This window comes from Muntiacus reevesi, chromosome 2, assembly GCF_963930625.1.
Source record: "Muntiacus reevesi chromosome 2, mMunRee1.1, whole genome shotgun sequence".
Lineage (NCBI taxonomy): Eukaryota > Metazoa > Chordata > Mammalia > Artiodactyla > Cervidae > Muntiacus > Muntiacus reevesi.
This window is the reverse complement of record NC_089250.1, coordinates 160456852-160474074: the sequence shown is the minus strand read 5'-3', so window position 1 is coordinate 160474074 and position 17223 is coordinate 160456852. Positions and strand designations below refer to the sequence as shown.

General features: G+C 40.1%; 1 protein-coding gene across 1 annotated transcript in view; it reads left to right on the top strand.

Moving 5' to 3' along the window:
- Window positions 1-16063, top strand: part of CACUL1 (CDK2 associated cullin domain 1) — a 72525-nt gene extending 56462 nt beyond the window's left edge. Inside the window, exons 8-9 of the mRNA XM_065923419.1 lie at window positions 6866-6909; window positions 7326-16063. Coding sequence (XP_065779491.1) covers window positions 6866-6909; window positions 7326-7366 — 85 coding nt within the window. The 3' untranslated portion in view covers window positions 7367-16063. The remainder of the gene's footprint in view (window positions 1-6865; window positions 6910-7325) is intronic.
- The last annotated feature ends 1160 nt before the right edge of the window (window positions 16064-17223 follow it).

Here is a 17223-nt window from a genome sequence, read left to right as displayed (position 1 = left end):
GGAGGAAGCCACGTAGACAGGCCCACGAGCCCGCCTTCTCTGTGGCAAGCGAGAGGAGCAAAAGGCCGTGGGAGAGTCTGCATGCCAACAACTGACTTTTCTCCCTCGTGTCCAGTGGTTGGGTGTCTTCTGACATCAACTGTAGTATTTCTAACAGTGGTAACTGTTTTCATACACAGAATGAGGCCATTTAATGCTATAGTAATTTTACTTACTCAGTTTTGAAGAGCTGATACAGGTTTTTTTTTTTTTTTTAAATAAAGATATTAAAAAGCATACACTGAGAAGTTTTACTCCCGCCTGTCTCCCTGTCTGTTTTCACCCATTAGGTGACCATTTTTTATTAGTTTCTTATGAGCCCCTCCAGCTCATATGTATATATATGATATATATATATATGATATGTATATGTATGTATATATGATATGTATATATCATATACAGATATAAGCAAGCACAATGTATATTCTTAGTTTTATTCCTTTCTTACACATTCTGTTGTGTAGATGTACTATAACTTAACCGGTCCCCTATAGATGGCAATTGGAATCATTTCCAGTCTTTTTGCTGTTACAGAGAATGCTGCATGCATAATTTTTATACTGGTTGTCAGTATGTTTGGAGAGTAAATTCACTTAGGTTAGATTGCTGAGTCAAGAGTAAATGCAGCGGTAATTTTGATTAATATTGCATATAACCCTCCATAGGGGACTGTGCCAGTTTGTGCATTCACCAAGTGAAGTGCCTGTTCTTCACGTCCTTGCCTATGGAGTATGTTGTTTACACTGCCAGTCTGGTGGGTGAAAAGTAATTACTCAGAGTTAGTTTCATTTGTGTTTCTCTTATTATGAGTGAGGCTGAGCATACTTTGCTGTGTTTGTATTTCTTTTCCTGTAAACGGTTTCTGCTTTTTTGCTCGTTTTTCTTTTAGATTGTTAGTCTTTTTTTCTTGGTTTCTAGGAGCTCTTTCTATAGTGAAAAGATTGTTTGCCCAAAATGACAGTTTTTTTCTCAGTTTCTTTTGACTTTGCTTATGGTGGGTTTTTTGGTGTGTTTGTTTTATTTGAAGTCATGTGGAAGTTTTTTTTTATTTTATGTAACTTTATCAAGTTTTTTCTTTATGGCTTATGCATTCTGAATTATAGTTAAAAGTTTTTTCTTGAAAGGTTTTAAAAATAAATGCAGAATAAACTGAGTATACCTCTTATGTTTTTTCCTAGGCTCACCATAATTTTGAATTATTTTATACTTTTTTTCCATGTTATATTTGAGTGTTTGCTTTTAATTTTAGAGATGAGCTTATCAATGCTTTTAACAAACAGCCCTCTGAAGGCTTTTATTTCTGTGAAGCAGTGTAAGAAGATAGCTCTTGTAGATTTCTTTGAACACCTGAATTCACCTTACAGAAGAGTGTGGAACACATCCAGAGACATTTTCCTAATCCTAATTTTGGAGCTGGAGTAGGAGAACAGGGTGCAGGACTGTTTGGTGTGTCGTCGCTCTTATGTAAAATCTGCTTGGGGTGAGTTAAGGCACTGACTCCATAAATAAGCTCAGGTAACATTGCCTTTGAACGTGAAGGACTAGCCTGGCACTGTTCTAATAGGTCAGGATGGTCAGGTGTGTTCATTCATATGAAATTTAAAAGCTAGTATTCCAAAAGATGATAAAACTAAAAATGTTTTGTTTTACAAACTGAGTTGAGCTATTTTCTGTTAACAAACTACTCTACATTTATTCTGAAGATTAAAGGCTGCCTCATGACTTACTCCGTTGGGTGATTTGCACAGAGTGGCCCTGATTTCAGCGGACATTCTGAACTACTGGGCTGGCTAAGACCAGTCAGAAAGGGTGTGCACACACCATGTACTTAGCAGCTGACCGCAGTCACCTGCGCTTCCAGCACTTGTGTCTGGACCTTCCATACTCTGCTCCTTCCAAACTTGATGCTGACTTTGATCATTTTTGGCTAGAATTGTTTTGAAGAAATGGTGTCCACTGATGCAAAAAATATCATATAAGCTGTCTAACAAAAGTTCTGTTACTGGCTGCCTTCATGTGAGCAATCTTTTTATGGTTTGTGTCTAGCCATACATGATTCCTGTTCAGCTTTGCAAGCTATTTTTTCATTTGAGGCTGTATTACATTTACATGATGTAGGGTATGACAGTGTATTGCTTTAATGTGGATGGCACAGTCTTTGAAATGTTTTAAAATAAGTGAACATTGTCAAATATATCATCTTTGTAGTTCATGGACAGGTTCTTATTTGAGTTGGAGTTTATGTGAAGCATCTTTAGGTGTATAGAAATACAGTGTGGACTTATTTCAAAGCCGGAAGTAACATACCAGCTAAAAGCAGTATTTTTTTTTTTTAACATGTTACCTGCATAGTTGAATTGCTTATGGGGGAAGGGCAGGCTGTTGTCTGCTGTTGTCAAAGATTACATTATGGAAGATAAGCTCACTAGGGAACTTCTAACACGCAGGCCCTCAGGTCGAGCATCCTCATTCAAATCCATCTATGGGCCTTTTCAAAGCGTGTGCCAAATAGCTTTTAAAGGCAAGTAAACCATTTTTGCTGAGTGACTGTCCTGGATTTCTAGAACAAAGTAGAACCTTGTTAGGGGTATTGTTGTTCTTTTAGCTGAGACGGTCACCCAAGGATCAGGGCTTTTTCAGTAGTAGCCTGGGTCTGGTGTTGAGGGCAGCTGACTTGATAGTGTTATCAGATAGTGGTTTAACAGCCTCATGTACATCACACTGACATTCTCTGTGCCTCCTGTTGTTTTCATGTCCGTATTTTTCTCCTGTTACTTTAACGTGTTTCATTTTTAAAAAAAATGTGGGGGGGTGGGGTGGGAATGAAGTTTGTTTATAGAAGTCTAAGTTCCAGATTCAAGATCTATCCTGTGTCTTCCTTTTTGATCAGCATTAATTTACTTGTTTCAGAGTATTTGGTGAATGCTGCTGTGATGATATTACATACCTCTGTTCTTAGTTCTTCAGGCACTCTGTCTACCAATGCTAATCCCTTGAATCTGTTTTGTCACCTCCGCTGTATTATCATAAGGGATTAGATTTAGGTCATACTTGAATGGCCTAGTGATATTTCCCTATTTTCTTTAATTTAAGCCTGAATTTTGTAGTAAGGAGCTCATGATCTGATTTCATTCCAGTCCCAAAGAAGAGCAATGCTAAAGAATGTTCACACTACCATACAATTGCATTCATTTCACATGCTAGCAAAGTGACACTCAAAATCCTTCAAGCTAGGCTTCAGCAGTACATGAACTGAGAACTTCCAGGTGTACAAGCTGGGTTTAGAAGAGGCAGAGGAACCAGAGATCAAATTGCCATTTGTTGATCGTAGAGAAAGCAAGGGCTTGCCTGATAGTTTGGCTGGTGAAGAATCCGCCTGCAATTCAGGAGACCTGGATCCGATCCCTGGGTTGGGAACATCTCCTGGAGGAGGGCTTGGCAACCCACTCCACAGTATTCTTGCTTGGAGAATCCCCATGGACAGAAGGAGCCTGGCAAGCTATAGTCCATGGGGTCGCAAAGAGTCGGACATGACTGAGTGACTAAGCACAGCACAGAAAAAGCAAGGGAATTCCAGGAGAACATCTACTTCTGCTTCACTGACTACACTTAAAGCCTTTGATTGTGTGGATCACAACAAACTGGAAAATCCTTTAAAAGATGGGAATACCAGACCACCTTACTTGTCTACTGAGAAGTCTGTGTGCAGGTCAAGAAGCAACAGTTAGAACCAGACATGGAGCGACGGACGGGTTCAAAATTGGCAAAGGAGTACATCTAGGTTATATATTATCACTCTGCTTATGTAGAGTACATCATGTGAAATGCCGGGCTGGATGAATCACAAGCTGTAATCACAATTGGTGGGAGAAATGTCAATAACCTAAAATATGCCGGTGATACCACTCTAATGGCAAAAAGTGAACAACTAAAAAACCTCTTGATGAAGGTGAAAGGGGAGAGTGAAAAAGCTGTTTTAAAGCTCAGTCTTCAAAAAACTAAGATCATGGCATTCAGTCCCATCACTTCATGGCAAATAGAAGGGAGAAAAGTGAAAACAGGGACAGATTTTATTTTCTTGGGCTCCTAAATCATGGTGATTGCAGCTGTGAAACTAAAAGATGCTTACTCCTTGGAAAGAAAGCTGTGACAAACCTGAACAGCATAATAAAAAGCAGAGACCTCACTTGGCCAACAAAGATCTGTATAGTTAAACCTATGGTTTTTGCGGTAGTCACATGTGGGTGTGAGAGTTGAACCTTAAAGAAGGTTGAGCACCAAATAATTGATGCTTTTGAAATTGTGGTGCTGGAGAAGACTCTTGAGAGTCCCTTGGACAGCAAGGAGATCCAACCAGTCGATCGTAAAGGAAATCAGTCCTGAATATTCATTGGAAGGACTGATACTGAAAGCCCGATACTTTGGCCATCTGATGCAAAGAGCTGACTCTTTGGAAAATACCCTGATATTGGGGAAGATTGAAGGCAAAAGGAGAAAGGGGGCAACAGAGGATGAGATGGTAATATAGCATCACCAGTTCAGTGCACATGAATTTGAACAAACCTTGGGAAAGACTGAAGGACAGGGAGACCTGGTGTGCTGTAGTCCATGAGGTCGCAAAGAGTCGGACACGACTTAGTGACTGAATAGCAGCAAAGCTGTGATGATAGTACTGTAAGATTCTCAGCTGGCTTTGGCCAAATAGTATATTAGCAATAGTGTTCAAAAGCAGCATTAGGGTGGATCTGTTTAGAATTTGTTAGGCTGTCTAAACCTAGTTCATGCTAGGTTTTTCTCTAAATGCTCGGTCAAGAGAAAAATCCTTCAGAGACCATTTGGTGTGGTCTCTTTCTTGTGGTCCTTAAGACTCCTCATCCAGCGTAGCAAGAAGTTTCTGTTCTGGTCTTGATCATAACCAGAGACAGTGGGAAAGTTTGGTAATCTGGAAGATTACACAAAAATGAAATAATTACTGAGGCTAGCATTTTAATCCATCTGTGGAGGCTATTTATTAGTTATGCACTAATTTGTTAATTCAGCAGATATTTCATTTTTCTACTCTGCACTTAGATACTGCTTCTAGGTACTGGGTGAACAAGGCAGAGTTCCTATTTTTATGGAGCTTATACTCTGCTATTGGGAGATAAATAGCAAACATGTAAACAAATTATTTCTAATAATAATGAGTGCTACACCGAAAAAGAGATGGAGTGTAGGATAGAGCACCTGACCAGGGAGGGCATGCATGAGGGGCTCTTCCCCTCACTTGGTGATGTAATGCCCTTGAAGAGGAAAATTCCAGCTGAACAGGAAGGAGATAGCCATGTGGCTAACTTGGGAGAAGAGTGTTGCAAGTATAGAGAAAAGTGCAGAAGTGCTAACATGTCCAAGGGACAGAAAGAAAGCCAGAGTGGCTGAAGTATAGTGAACAGAGAGAGGAAATGGGTGTGGAGAGGGAGATAAGAGCCACAAGTCACAGGGCTGGGAAAATAAATGTGAATTAGAGTCGTTGTTTTTTTTAACTGTCATAGAAAGGCACCAAAGGGCTTTTATTCAGAGACATGAAGTCATCTTATATATGCTTTTAACATAAGATAGCTCTGGCTCTTGCCTGGACTAATACTAATATCTTACAGTGGTGTAGGGGAAAGGTGAAAGTGGGTTGGGATTGGCTTTGTAGCCGTGGGGTCGAGCAGTGGTTGATTTTGGGTTACGTGTTGAGACAGAATGCTCCAGAGTGAGGCAAAGAGAGGAATCAAGGATGAGCTAGGATTTGGGGCCTGAGTAATTGGGCAGATGGTGGTGCAGTTTATTGAGGAAGGCGTGGGGGTGGAATGCGTTCTGGCCGTGGTAAACTTGCAGAACATGGAAGTCATCCAGGTGACAGTGGCGATGAGACCACTGGGCCTCACAAGACCTAAGTATCAGGAGGGAATTGGAGCTGGAGATAGGATTCTGGGAGCCGTTGGCATAAGGATCATATTTCAAGTCACAGAACTGGTATGACCACTCTCCTAGACTAAGGAGAATATACGTGGAGAAGAAGAAAAAGTGGCCAAGGACAGAGTATTGGGCAGAACATGGAGTGTTTCAGGAAGGAGGATGTCAACTGAGTAAATGCTGCTGAGATTGAGGCAGAAAAAGCTAGTGGACTGGTTATTATTACTCATTATTTAGGCATTTTAGTCATTTGTCTGGGTTATTGTCTAAGAAACTGCAGAGACAAAAGTAGGATTTACAAATAGCATAGAACTCTTATTTTCCTATCTCTTAAATGGAACTCGAACTTCTGTAGGTCTTTAGGTATTTTTGTAGGTATTTAAGGTGAACTGGTTACTGTATGTAAAGGTTCATGTTCTGTCTGCAAGAAGGGTATTCATTAAGATTTCTGAGATTTTCCAAAAGCTTTAAGCAGTTATCAATCCCATAATAGGACTCTTAGGGGAAGATTTTAATTTATTCTATTTCATAGTTGAAATTTGCCCTGTTATATGCAGTTCACCAGGGATGTTGTTAATAGAGCCTAGATTTGTCTTCAAAGACAGTTTAGTCTGAACCAGTTTCTAGGACCCATCTTTGTAGATAATCCTTCCTTCCTTTAATAGCTTTCTATATTTAAAAGGTAGCACCTTTTAGCTAAGAATATTCAGGTTATAAATGACTCAGCTGCTGTTTACAAGTTTAATGTCAATTTTAAAATAGGATGTTAAAATTGAAAAACCTACTCAACTTCCATCATCAGTGATGCTAATTCATTTCTCCTCTACTTTGGTGTGTGAAGATGTCAGTCAGTTCTGTTGACTTCTTCTTTTCTTATCCCCAGAGGTGACCAGTCCCGGAAGAGAGCTGGGGATGAGTTGACTTATAGTAAGTAATGATGCTCCTTACCATCTTTGATGGTTTTGTGATGTAAAGCAGCCCCTGGCTATAATGATATCTGCAGAGTTCCTCATGGTGGTCTCCAAGGGCACTGTGTGTGGTCAAGGGCAGACTGTTGGGTAAGCCATGGCAGCTCTGAAGCCCTGTTGCTGGCGGTAGTTCTCAGGCAGTTGTCAGGAGGCTGCCAGTTCTTTCATCTCCACTAGAGTGAGATAAGTGTCCAGACTCAGTTCCGGTGATACGGTCCCCTTTCTTGTCATTCATGGTTTTGAGGTTTTTTCCTGATCTGCTTTTGGGAGAGGGGTGAGAAATATGTGTCACATAAGCAGATTTCTACCTTTATCAGATGCTGGGTGCTGTTGATACTTCTCCCTTTTCCAGTGTTTTTTTTTTTTTTTTTCCAGACAGCTCATCAGCCTGTGCAAGCTCTAGAGGGTACAGATAGTGAATGTATTGAATGTACTTTACTTCCCGAGAAGCTGACACTGGAGCTGCAGAGACTGTGTGCAGAGCACCGCGGGGGTCCCGCAGACACTCAGGAGCCGTGTCACCAAGCTCTTCTTGGAAGAGGATGCTGGACTTCTTACTTTGGTTTGTAATTAAAAAAAACTAACGAAACAAAACAGTTGCTGCTAGACTTGGGGATGATTTTGAAATGGAATGGGACAATCTTCTAACAAGTTTATCTACAGATTCTGTGAGGAACACACATGAAGAGTGACCATTGCTAAGTGAGATCCGGCAGCCAAAATCAGCAGCTTCCTCCAAAACATATAAGAGCAGAAGAATCTTTTCTTTTTTAAAGCACTTGTTTTGTTCATTTGTGGACTTGGCACTTTGGCATATTGGTTTCACACATCAAGATGTCTTTGCTTTAAAATCAAGCAGATCATTACAAAATACAGTATTTTTCACCCGTAACCAAAATGACCCCCTTAAAAAAAAAGAGTTGGTCTTTGTTTAGCATTAGAAAGTCTTGTTACAGGAAAATGCTAACTCTGCTTTCAATATAGCTTCTCCCCGCCCCCCACCCCCATCAGTTCACAAACTTGTCTACGCTGTGCCTTGAGCTGTGTGCACTTTGCAGCTCTGTGACCATGTTGTGAAACACAAATGCTTCCTGAAAAAGCTGATGGTATTACAGTCTGACCCACCAAGAAGTCGGGTATGACTTCCTAGCAGGACTCTGAAATCAGTGGGGAAAGAGAAACATGTTGCACACGGGTCCGATTTCCCCCTGCCTCGCAGTGGTATTTTCTTGTTAAATGTTGGGGACCAACTCTTGTATAACATTTCCATTCCTCTGTCATTTAACAGGCTCTCCCCGGCTGCTGTAGTGTTGGCATTACGCTAGTTTAGCGTTGGGCAGTACTTTAGCACTAAAGCTCCCTTTTTAATACTGTTGAGAATTACCCAGTGGTCAAAGCTGGTTCCTGTGATGCTCTAGGAAGCAGATACGGTTATTAAATCCAAACATAATCAGTAGTGTGGGATTCCTGATCAGTCTCATTTTAAATGGGTGAGATAAGTACTTAAAAGAAGTGTGCAGTTTGTATCTTCTAAAACATTATATTTGAGTGTCATAGAGAAAAGGTAGCTCTGGCCAAGCTATATTTTCTGTTTCCATACACTCACAGTGCTGTTTAGTTCCTTATAAAAGACTGAAGCTTACCCTATTGATTTTGAAAGGCAAAGGAAAATAGATGTGACAAGGGGAAAATTTTTTTTTCTCAGTTTTGCGTAAATCTAAATCGGGCATATGCTTGACTCTCTTTGGCTTTGTTGGCTATGTCAGACTAATTTATCTCTTCAGAGAACTAGGGGCAAAAAAAGAAGACATATCAGGGATACTGACTATCACACTTGTGATTTGCAGGTTGTTCATAGAATTGCCTCTGCCAGTTCACTTGGTCCTGCGGGGAGCAGGCTCGGGGTGAGTTCGAAGTGTAGTGTCAGGAGCAAGTCAAGTCACGGAATAGAAATCCTTTATTTGTAAAATTTGTATTCAGAGAAGCAGAAGTTAAGGGTTGTCAGATTTATTTTTTTAAGTACTTATCAACCAGAGTTGGTAGATTTTGAGGAGGACTTTGACGCGTGCTCCTTTAATGCTGTGAGCATCTTGGATTGTATTGATAAACACTGAAACTGCTAAGACTATTGATAGGCTCTCATTGTGCCCTGTACGGTTTGATTTGCCACATCATAACATTCCAATGTCAAGGAAAAATTCTCTTTTATCATGAAATTCAAATTTTACTTTACTCAATTGGACTGCTTGCTGCAGGCTTATAAATATAACACCTGCAACCAAATTCTCTCAAGTAGTTTTAATAATAATATTTCTGAAAAGGAATGAAATTGGAATGTTTTGTTAAATGTGGATGAATGCTTCATTATCCTAGTAATGTACCCAAATGCTTTTTCTGGGAAGGAAGTATTCTTTGGCCAACAATGGAACCTTCCCTATAAAAGCATCACATTAGGATGTGAATTGGCATTAAAATCTTTGGATGCTTTTTGCATTGTTTAGTTAATGGGGGAATAGTTTGTATTGTCTTCTTTTTATTTTGTGTGTGTTAACAAAGTGGGCAGAGTAAAGTTTGCAGAATTTAGTCTCTCTGTACATTTTTGCACAGTGGCTGCAGCTCTCTATGGGTGAGGGCTTCATGGTGCAAAGCTATGATTGGAAGGCACTGGAGGAACAGCTTCTCCCAGTGCATTCCACCTGGTTCTTACTCATCTTGGCCTTTTGAGGTACACTGCAGTATGAAGAACTTATTTCTTTAAGTCAATATTGACCTTACTTATTTAATTGGGATTCTTAACAAAATTCTTAGTCTGCAATGAAGAAGTAAGAAATGCCTCCATTTTGTATTGACTAAGTACTGTCTGCCTAAAAGTATTTTCCTTCCCGTGTTCACTTGTATTCTTCTTGCCAGTACAGTGTGTAGTTTACACACCATAGTTAAACACTGGCTTTTTATGGGGCCCAAATCTTCAAAGGCAGAAAATTGTAAAACAGGTTGATCATCTCATGAGTCAACACATGCAGTTGGTTTGCCAAACGGACTAGTGTATACATGCAGCCTGAAACTGGACCCTCCAGAGAAAGCCAGTTCACTCACTTTGGAATGGTGACACTAACATCAGTGGGTGGTCGTTGTTTGGAGAGATGGTACTTATTTTAAAGTTGGCATTAAGCTTCAGTGTGTGTTGTCTCATATCCTTCTCATCACAGCTCCACCCTGACCTGACTGCTGTGTCTTCTGGGGGGCAGAGAGCAAAACCTGGTGTTGTGACTCTTCATCTACTAGTTCTTAGATAGGAGTTAGTGAAAAGAGACAAATACCCGGGCGCATGAGTGGTGCATTATTAAATTTTGTGGACAAGTGACTTTATCCCCTGTCCCTTTTACAAGTTGGAGGCAGTTCCCCTCCCTTCCTTTGAGATGCGGGATGAAAGTCAACGTGTGGGTAAGTGAGCTTGCAGAAGAGTGGGCTGTGGCGATAACGCTGCACGCATGTACATCCCCAGTGCTACAGCCCCGGATGCCGTCACTCCTCTTGCTGCATGCCATGCTTTCTGTCAGGTTGCAAATTTGCACACAAAGAATTCCTCAGGAAGAGTTTGCACACGCATCACCTCGCTATAATATTCTGTACCGACCAAACAAGGGATTTGAAAGTTCTTCAGCACAAAAGGATAACTTTAGAGTGATGGTCTGTGCACACGTACAGGCAAAGGTAACGGTGATCTTGCAAACACAGTTGGTTTCTGGAGCTAAGTGAGCAGGAGCGCTTGTGTCGGAGTATTTAAAGAAGCTGTTTAATCTCCCAGGGTGACCCTTCAGATCTTGTCTTCTCATTGAAACTGGCTCTGTTTTCTTCTCTGTGTTTTTTCTTTTTTATTGCAGTTTATTATTTCCATGACTATTACATGAGGCATTATCCTTGAGCTAAAATTCAATTGTCCAATAAGCAGCTAGTATTAGATAACATTGTTCTATGAATATACACTAATCTGGGTTATTAAAAAACTTCACAATTAAAAAACAAAACAGATCCCCTGCATTAGTTATCCAGTCATTGTTTGGATTTTCTCTTTTTCTTTATGGTATCTTACTGAGCTTCAAAGTATTATGTTGACTTTAATCCACTTTAGATCTCTTAACTTAAATTTAAGATCAGAATATAAATCCCTTGACGTACACCTAGAAGAGATTTATAAGGACCTTTTTAGTTGTGATTACTCTTTTCACTAAGATTGCATAAGATGAAATTTATGTTTATCAGAAGGTAAAACAGAGGTCACAGGTATTCATGGAGAAATGGCTTTCCTGTTATTTTCCTTACCGAGTTGAAATGTGCCCCAGTTTCTGGCCACCAGGATCTGTGAAAGGACCTTTGTTCAAGGGAAATGATTCCTCTTCTGTTCCCATTGTTCATTAACTAAGTCATTGACACTTTTCCATGTCCACTGGCCAAGACCTCATTTTGAACCACTTTCCAGAGCCAAATGGCACACCTACCTATACTATTTCTGCTTATGTTGGGGGAGTGGCTGTGGGAGAATTAAAGAAAATGCTAATCAGAGGTACATTCTTATAGGACCGTAGGGTATATTGTATCCCTGCTGACTGGAAATTATCTTCATTTCTGGTTGAATTGCATTGTTTAGAAATGCAATGTGTTATTGACTTATAATTCTGGGAAATTGATAGTGTGGCTCTGAGGTGAATTCTGTGGTTTGAAAAAAATAAATATTTTGTATTGATTCTCAAATGTCATTTCAATGTTGTGACTGTGTACTAAATGCAATAAGACTGTGGCTGTTCTCTTCAAAGGGTATGTCTTGTTCAACAGTTGGCAATTTAATTGCTCTCATTAGCTCTGTTTGTCAATATTACAGCCATGCAATTCAGGAGAAGTTGTTCAGATGTGATGTGGGGAGTTATGACTGGAGACAGGAATGCTTGAGAGTAAATGGGAGGCCAGATGCAGACAAAAGGCTTCTGCCGCCCACCAGCATAGCCAGAGCAAGGATGAAGCGATGAAGTCTAGTTCGTGGTGGTCCTTGTTTGTCAGAAAGCATGGTGGAGCTTAGAACAGGGTGTTCTGTGCATCAGCTCTTTTATGAATCCAAGAGGAACAAAATAGTGGATCAAACTCTTATTGACTGGGGATTCAGAGCCACTGACTTTGGCTCTGACCTTTAACTCTTGATGGATTCTGAATCACTCCTTCTGTATTAGGGTGTGTACCATCACTCTAAAACATTGTGGTTAATGAAATAAATCTTGTACAGATGTCCTTGGCCTTGTTATGTTGACACCTGGTTTACTGGAACTTTGTTTTAATACAGAATGTATGGTTTTGCTTATAGTACATTCATGATGCTTCCTAAATGATAACACTCCGTATTCTACCACATTCATTAGCCTGCAGCATGAGTGGCCATCCTGACCCCTACACCAATGTGAGTGTATATATGTGATGATGGTGATCAGAGATGACCAAATTGGATTTATCTCAGGAATGCAAATTGGTTAACATTAGGAAGTCAATTAATGTGACCCGTCCATCAACAGATTAATGTGTGATCAGATTGTCTGTGAAAATCCAAAATATCTACAAGGCAGATTAGTAGCCTTGTGAGTTTATCAGGGTTGCTGGAACACAATCAGTATGCAAACATCGATTACATTTTCACACAGCAACCACAAGCAGTAATGTCTATAAATTTTTAAAATATTGTTAAGAAGTAGAATTTATACTAGGAACAGAAAAGTCACAAAGTACCTAAAAATCTTAATAAAAGATATATAAGCCTTTTAATGAGAAATTGATAATTTTTAAAAAGCACCTTTGTTGACATAAATAGACAGTGGTTGGTAAGATCATCTGAGTCTCAACTCTTTCTCCGAATGTTAGTTGATTAAAGTAATTCCAACAGAAAAATCCCAGCTGATCCTAATATTTAAATGGAAGAACAAAGGACCACAGATATCCAAGATGCTCATAAAGAAGGTGAGATGTGAGGAGAGCTAGGATTAGGATTACCGGAGTATGACCCTTACTGTGAAATACAGTGAGTGCTTAAAACACTGTGGAGTTGGCACAGAGATGATAAGTAGATGAATGGACAGGAATAAAGAGCTCAGAAACTGACCCACTCATGTTCCAGAACCAAATTTTGTTAAAGGTAGTCATTGCAGATCAATGAGGAGGAGGATGGATTATTTCTTAAATGGGGCTTCAGTGATTTTTCACAAGGGGAAAAAATGAATTGGAGTTCAACCTTGCACCAGATACAAAAGTCAGTCCAAAGTGGATTAAAGATTTACTGGATTAAAGTTAAAACTGTAAAACTTAGAAGATGATATAGAAGAATATTTTTTATGACTTTAGGGGGAGGGGGAAAAGGTGCAAACCATTAGTTAAGAGATAAATAATTTGGTTGCACTAATAGTAACTACTTTCATTTACCAAACATGCCACAGAATGAAAAAGCAAAGCCAAACTGGAACAAGATACAGATAATCATGATGTGTACATAATTGTTAAAAAGCACCTGAATGTGTATCAGTAAGAAAGCGACAACTCAGGAGAGAATTGGGCAAAATTCACAAGTAGGCATTTCACAGAAGAACCAGAAATGGCCCATAAGCATGAAAAAATGTCAAGCCTTACCAGTAATCAGGAGACACATTGAAACTGTAATACCAGTTTCTAGTCCCCGTATGGGAGAAGGCAGTGGAACCCCACTCCAGGACTCTTGCCTGGAAAACCCCACGGACAGAGGAGCCTGGTGGGCTGCAGTCCATGGGGTTGCTACGAGTCAGGCATGACTGAGCCACTTCACTTTCACTTTTCACTTTACTGCATTGGAGAAGGAAATGGCAACCCACTCCAGTGTTCTTGCCTGGAGAATCCCAGGGACGGCGGAGCCTGGTGGGCTGCCGTCTATGGGGTCGCGCAGAGTCGGACACGACTGAAGCGACTTAGCAGCAGCAGCAGCAGCAGTCCCCGTATTGGCAACAGTTAAAAGTTGGTAAGCAGGGGAGGGATAAATTAGAAGCTTGGGATTACCAAATGCAAACTACTATGTATAAGATAGATAAACAACAAGGCCCGACTGTGTAGCACCCGGAACCTAATTCAGTGTCCTGGGGTAAACCTAGTGGGAAAGAATGTATATATGTATAGCTGAGTCACTTCGGTGCACAGCAGAAGTTAATGCAACATTATAAGTCAACTACAGTTTTAAAAGGCGTGGAGGGGTCAGAAAATACTAAAAATTGCAGAGATTGCGACAACAGGATCTTCATCTGCTACTCTGCGTGTAAGTCAGTACTACCACTTTGGAAAACAGTATTAGCTAGTGAAGTTGAACATCGGGTTTATCTTAGAGAAAATCACGTCAGATGTGAATACCTAGGAAACATGTCCAGGAATGGTCACAACAGCAGTTTGTAGTAACAACAGGAGGAAAAAGGAGGAAAAGAGAGCCAGCTGCCCATCTACAGGGAAATGAAGAGATGAAGTGTGTGTGTGCAGTGGGATCTGTGGAGTCCTAAGTGCAGCACACAGTTTTGTGCATCAACCTGGGTAAGTCTCAGAAACCACACTGAGCTAAAAAGAGGCAAATCGGAAGAATATAGTCAGCCTGATTACCTTTATACAAAGTTCATAACCAGGAAAAACAGTACATTGTGTAGAGATTCATAAGTAGTAAAACTGTAAAGAAAGAGAATTATTAACATTTAAGACCATGGGGCTTCCCTGATAGCTCAGTTGGTAAAGAATCTGCTTTAAATGCAGGAGACCTCGGTTCAATTCCTGGGTTGGGAAAATGTACTAGAGAAGGGATAGGCTACCCACTCCAGTATTCTTGGGTTTCTCTTGTGGCACAGCTGGTAAAGAATCCGCCTGCAATGCAGGAGACCTGGGTTTGATCCCTGCGTTGGAAAGATCCCCTGGAGAAGGGAAAGGCTACCCACTCCAGAATTCTAGCCTGGAGAATTCCATGGATTGTTAGTCCATGGGGTCTCAGAGTCTGACACAACTGAGCGACTTTCACTTTTCAAGACCATGGTCTCCTTGAAGGTGGGGTAAAGGGGAAGTGAGAACAGAGGAACACTGGCTTATAAGCAGTTGAGAAAGGAACATTTTGATCTTAGTAAACATGTCAGTTCTTGAATTAATATCTAAATTCAGCACAAAGCTAATCCAAACACCAAAAAGTATTTTAAGTATAAATAAAAAATTTGTGTGAAAGTATGAACAGATGAAAGTAAAATCTTCATTGAAAGGGGGGAAAGAAGAGGAACTTGTACCAAAAATCCCTTTTTTACAATGGGAATTACATTTTTACACTGGTGTCAAAAGACAAGTTAATGGAAGGTGGTTTAAAATAGAGACTCAAATGCTTTTAAGCATGTTAAAGGGGGGTATTTAAAATGGTTCTGATCATGACATTATTCAGTGGAAAGTGCTGATACAGCTGGTGAAAATTCAGTCATACAGTTCACCAAAAAGAAATTCCAGATGGACTAAAAATGAAGGAAGTTAAAGTTATAAAAACTGAAGACAATACCATTTATATTTTCTTGAGGTGGGAGACGTTTGTTCTATGAATGTAAGCAATGGTCTGAAAACAGAACCCTGTGTAAATCAATCACCCAACTACACTATGTAGAGCACTGACCCAGCATTTGTACATACGTATATATTTTTAAATTGTGTACTATACTAATACACGTAAGACAAAAAATAGATGAGAAAAAAGATGAGGTGAAAATGTTTTAAAATACTTTTTGTGTGTATTGTGGTTAAAAAAGAGAAAATCCTTTACTCTTTCTGAAAAGTTTAGTAAGAGCCATATTATTAAAAATGCTTCATTATTTTTGAAACTCCTAGTTTTAACACTTCACAGTAAAAACAATGTGTGATTCTAAGGTAAGTTTATTTTAATGCTGAGTTCTTATGGCTATTGTAGCTGGGGGGAAAGAAAAAAAAATTTCATTAAGACGTGGATCCAGATGCCTTGGCTTTCTGAAAAACAATACTGTTTTCAGTTCCATCTACTAGTCTTAAAGTGTTTGTTGAAATCTTTGTAATAAATTTCCATCTGTCTCACTGTCCCTAACTTGTTCTTGCTCAATAATTGTGAGTGTGGTATTTTTATTATTAACAAATGGGTTCAAGAGCTATTGAAACTCACTTTTGAATTTTATTTCCCAAGTTTGAGTGTGCTGTTATAAGAGGTTTTATTGGTGACCAGTTTTGGACAACACATTTTCATGAAGCTGGAATCATGTCTAGCCATTTTTGAGATGCTCTTAACATGAATTTCTTTAGAAGAAGTAGCAACTTTCTTACTCAGTATAGCATCTTTACTTTGAAGGGTTGGATAAAGTCTGTCTTTTTTGTTTTTAAAATACCTTCGTGATTGCATTATTGACAGGCACTTGTCACCACAAGAAAGGTTGGCAAATTGCAAACATCTGTGTTTTTATCACTAAAAAAATTAAGAACATATTTAATACTGACAGTACTTTTTCAAATGTTACTGTGAGATAACCAACAAACCTCTTCTGGGATTTAAATTTCTCCATCTCAGAAAATAGGGCTACTCAGGTGGTTCAGTGGTAGAGCGTCCGCCTGCCAATGCAGGAGCCACAGGAGACTCGGCTTAGATTCCTGGGTCCAGAAGATCCCCTGGAGAAGGAAATGGCAACTCACTCCAGTGTTCTTGCTGCAATAGCGATAATCCCATGGACAGAGGAGCCTGGCAGGCTATAGTCCATGGGGTCGCAAGGAGTCAGACGCAACTAAAGAGCCTCAGACACAACAGGGCATGGATGCACACACACACATCTCATAAACTGTTGTGAAGATGCTCTCATGTAAGATCAAGTCTAAGTCCGATTGCTTTGTGGGGCGCTCAGACCACAGTTTTCAAGAAGAGAATGGTGTCCAGCATTGTCAGCATTGTGAAATGCCACTGCTCCTTTCAGAATGTATCACTTTTTTAACCAGTATTGGGGGAGTGTGGCCTCCCAGGTGGTGCAGTGGTTAAGAGTTCACCTGCCAACACAGGAAAATGTAGGCTTTGCAGATTCAGTCCCTGGATCAGGAAGATCCCCTGGAGAAGGAAATTCCAGCCCACTCCAGTCTTTTTGCCTGGAAAGTTCCATGGACAGAGGAGCCTGGCAGGCCACAGTCACAAACAGTTGGACACTACTGAGCCGCATGCATGCACGGGGAAATAGTCCCATTAGAAAACCACAGTAGTAATTGC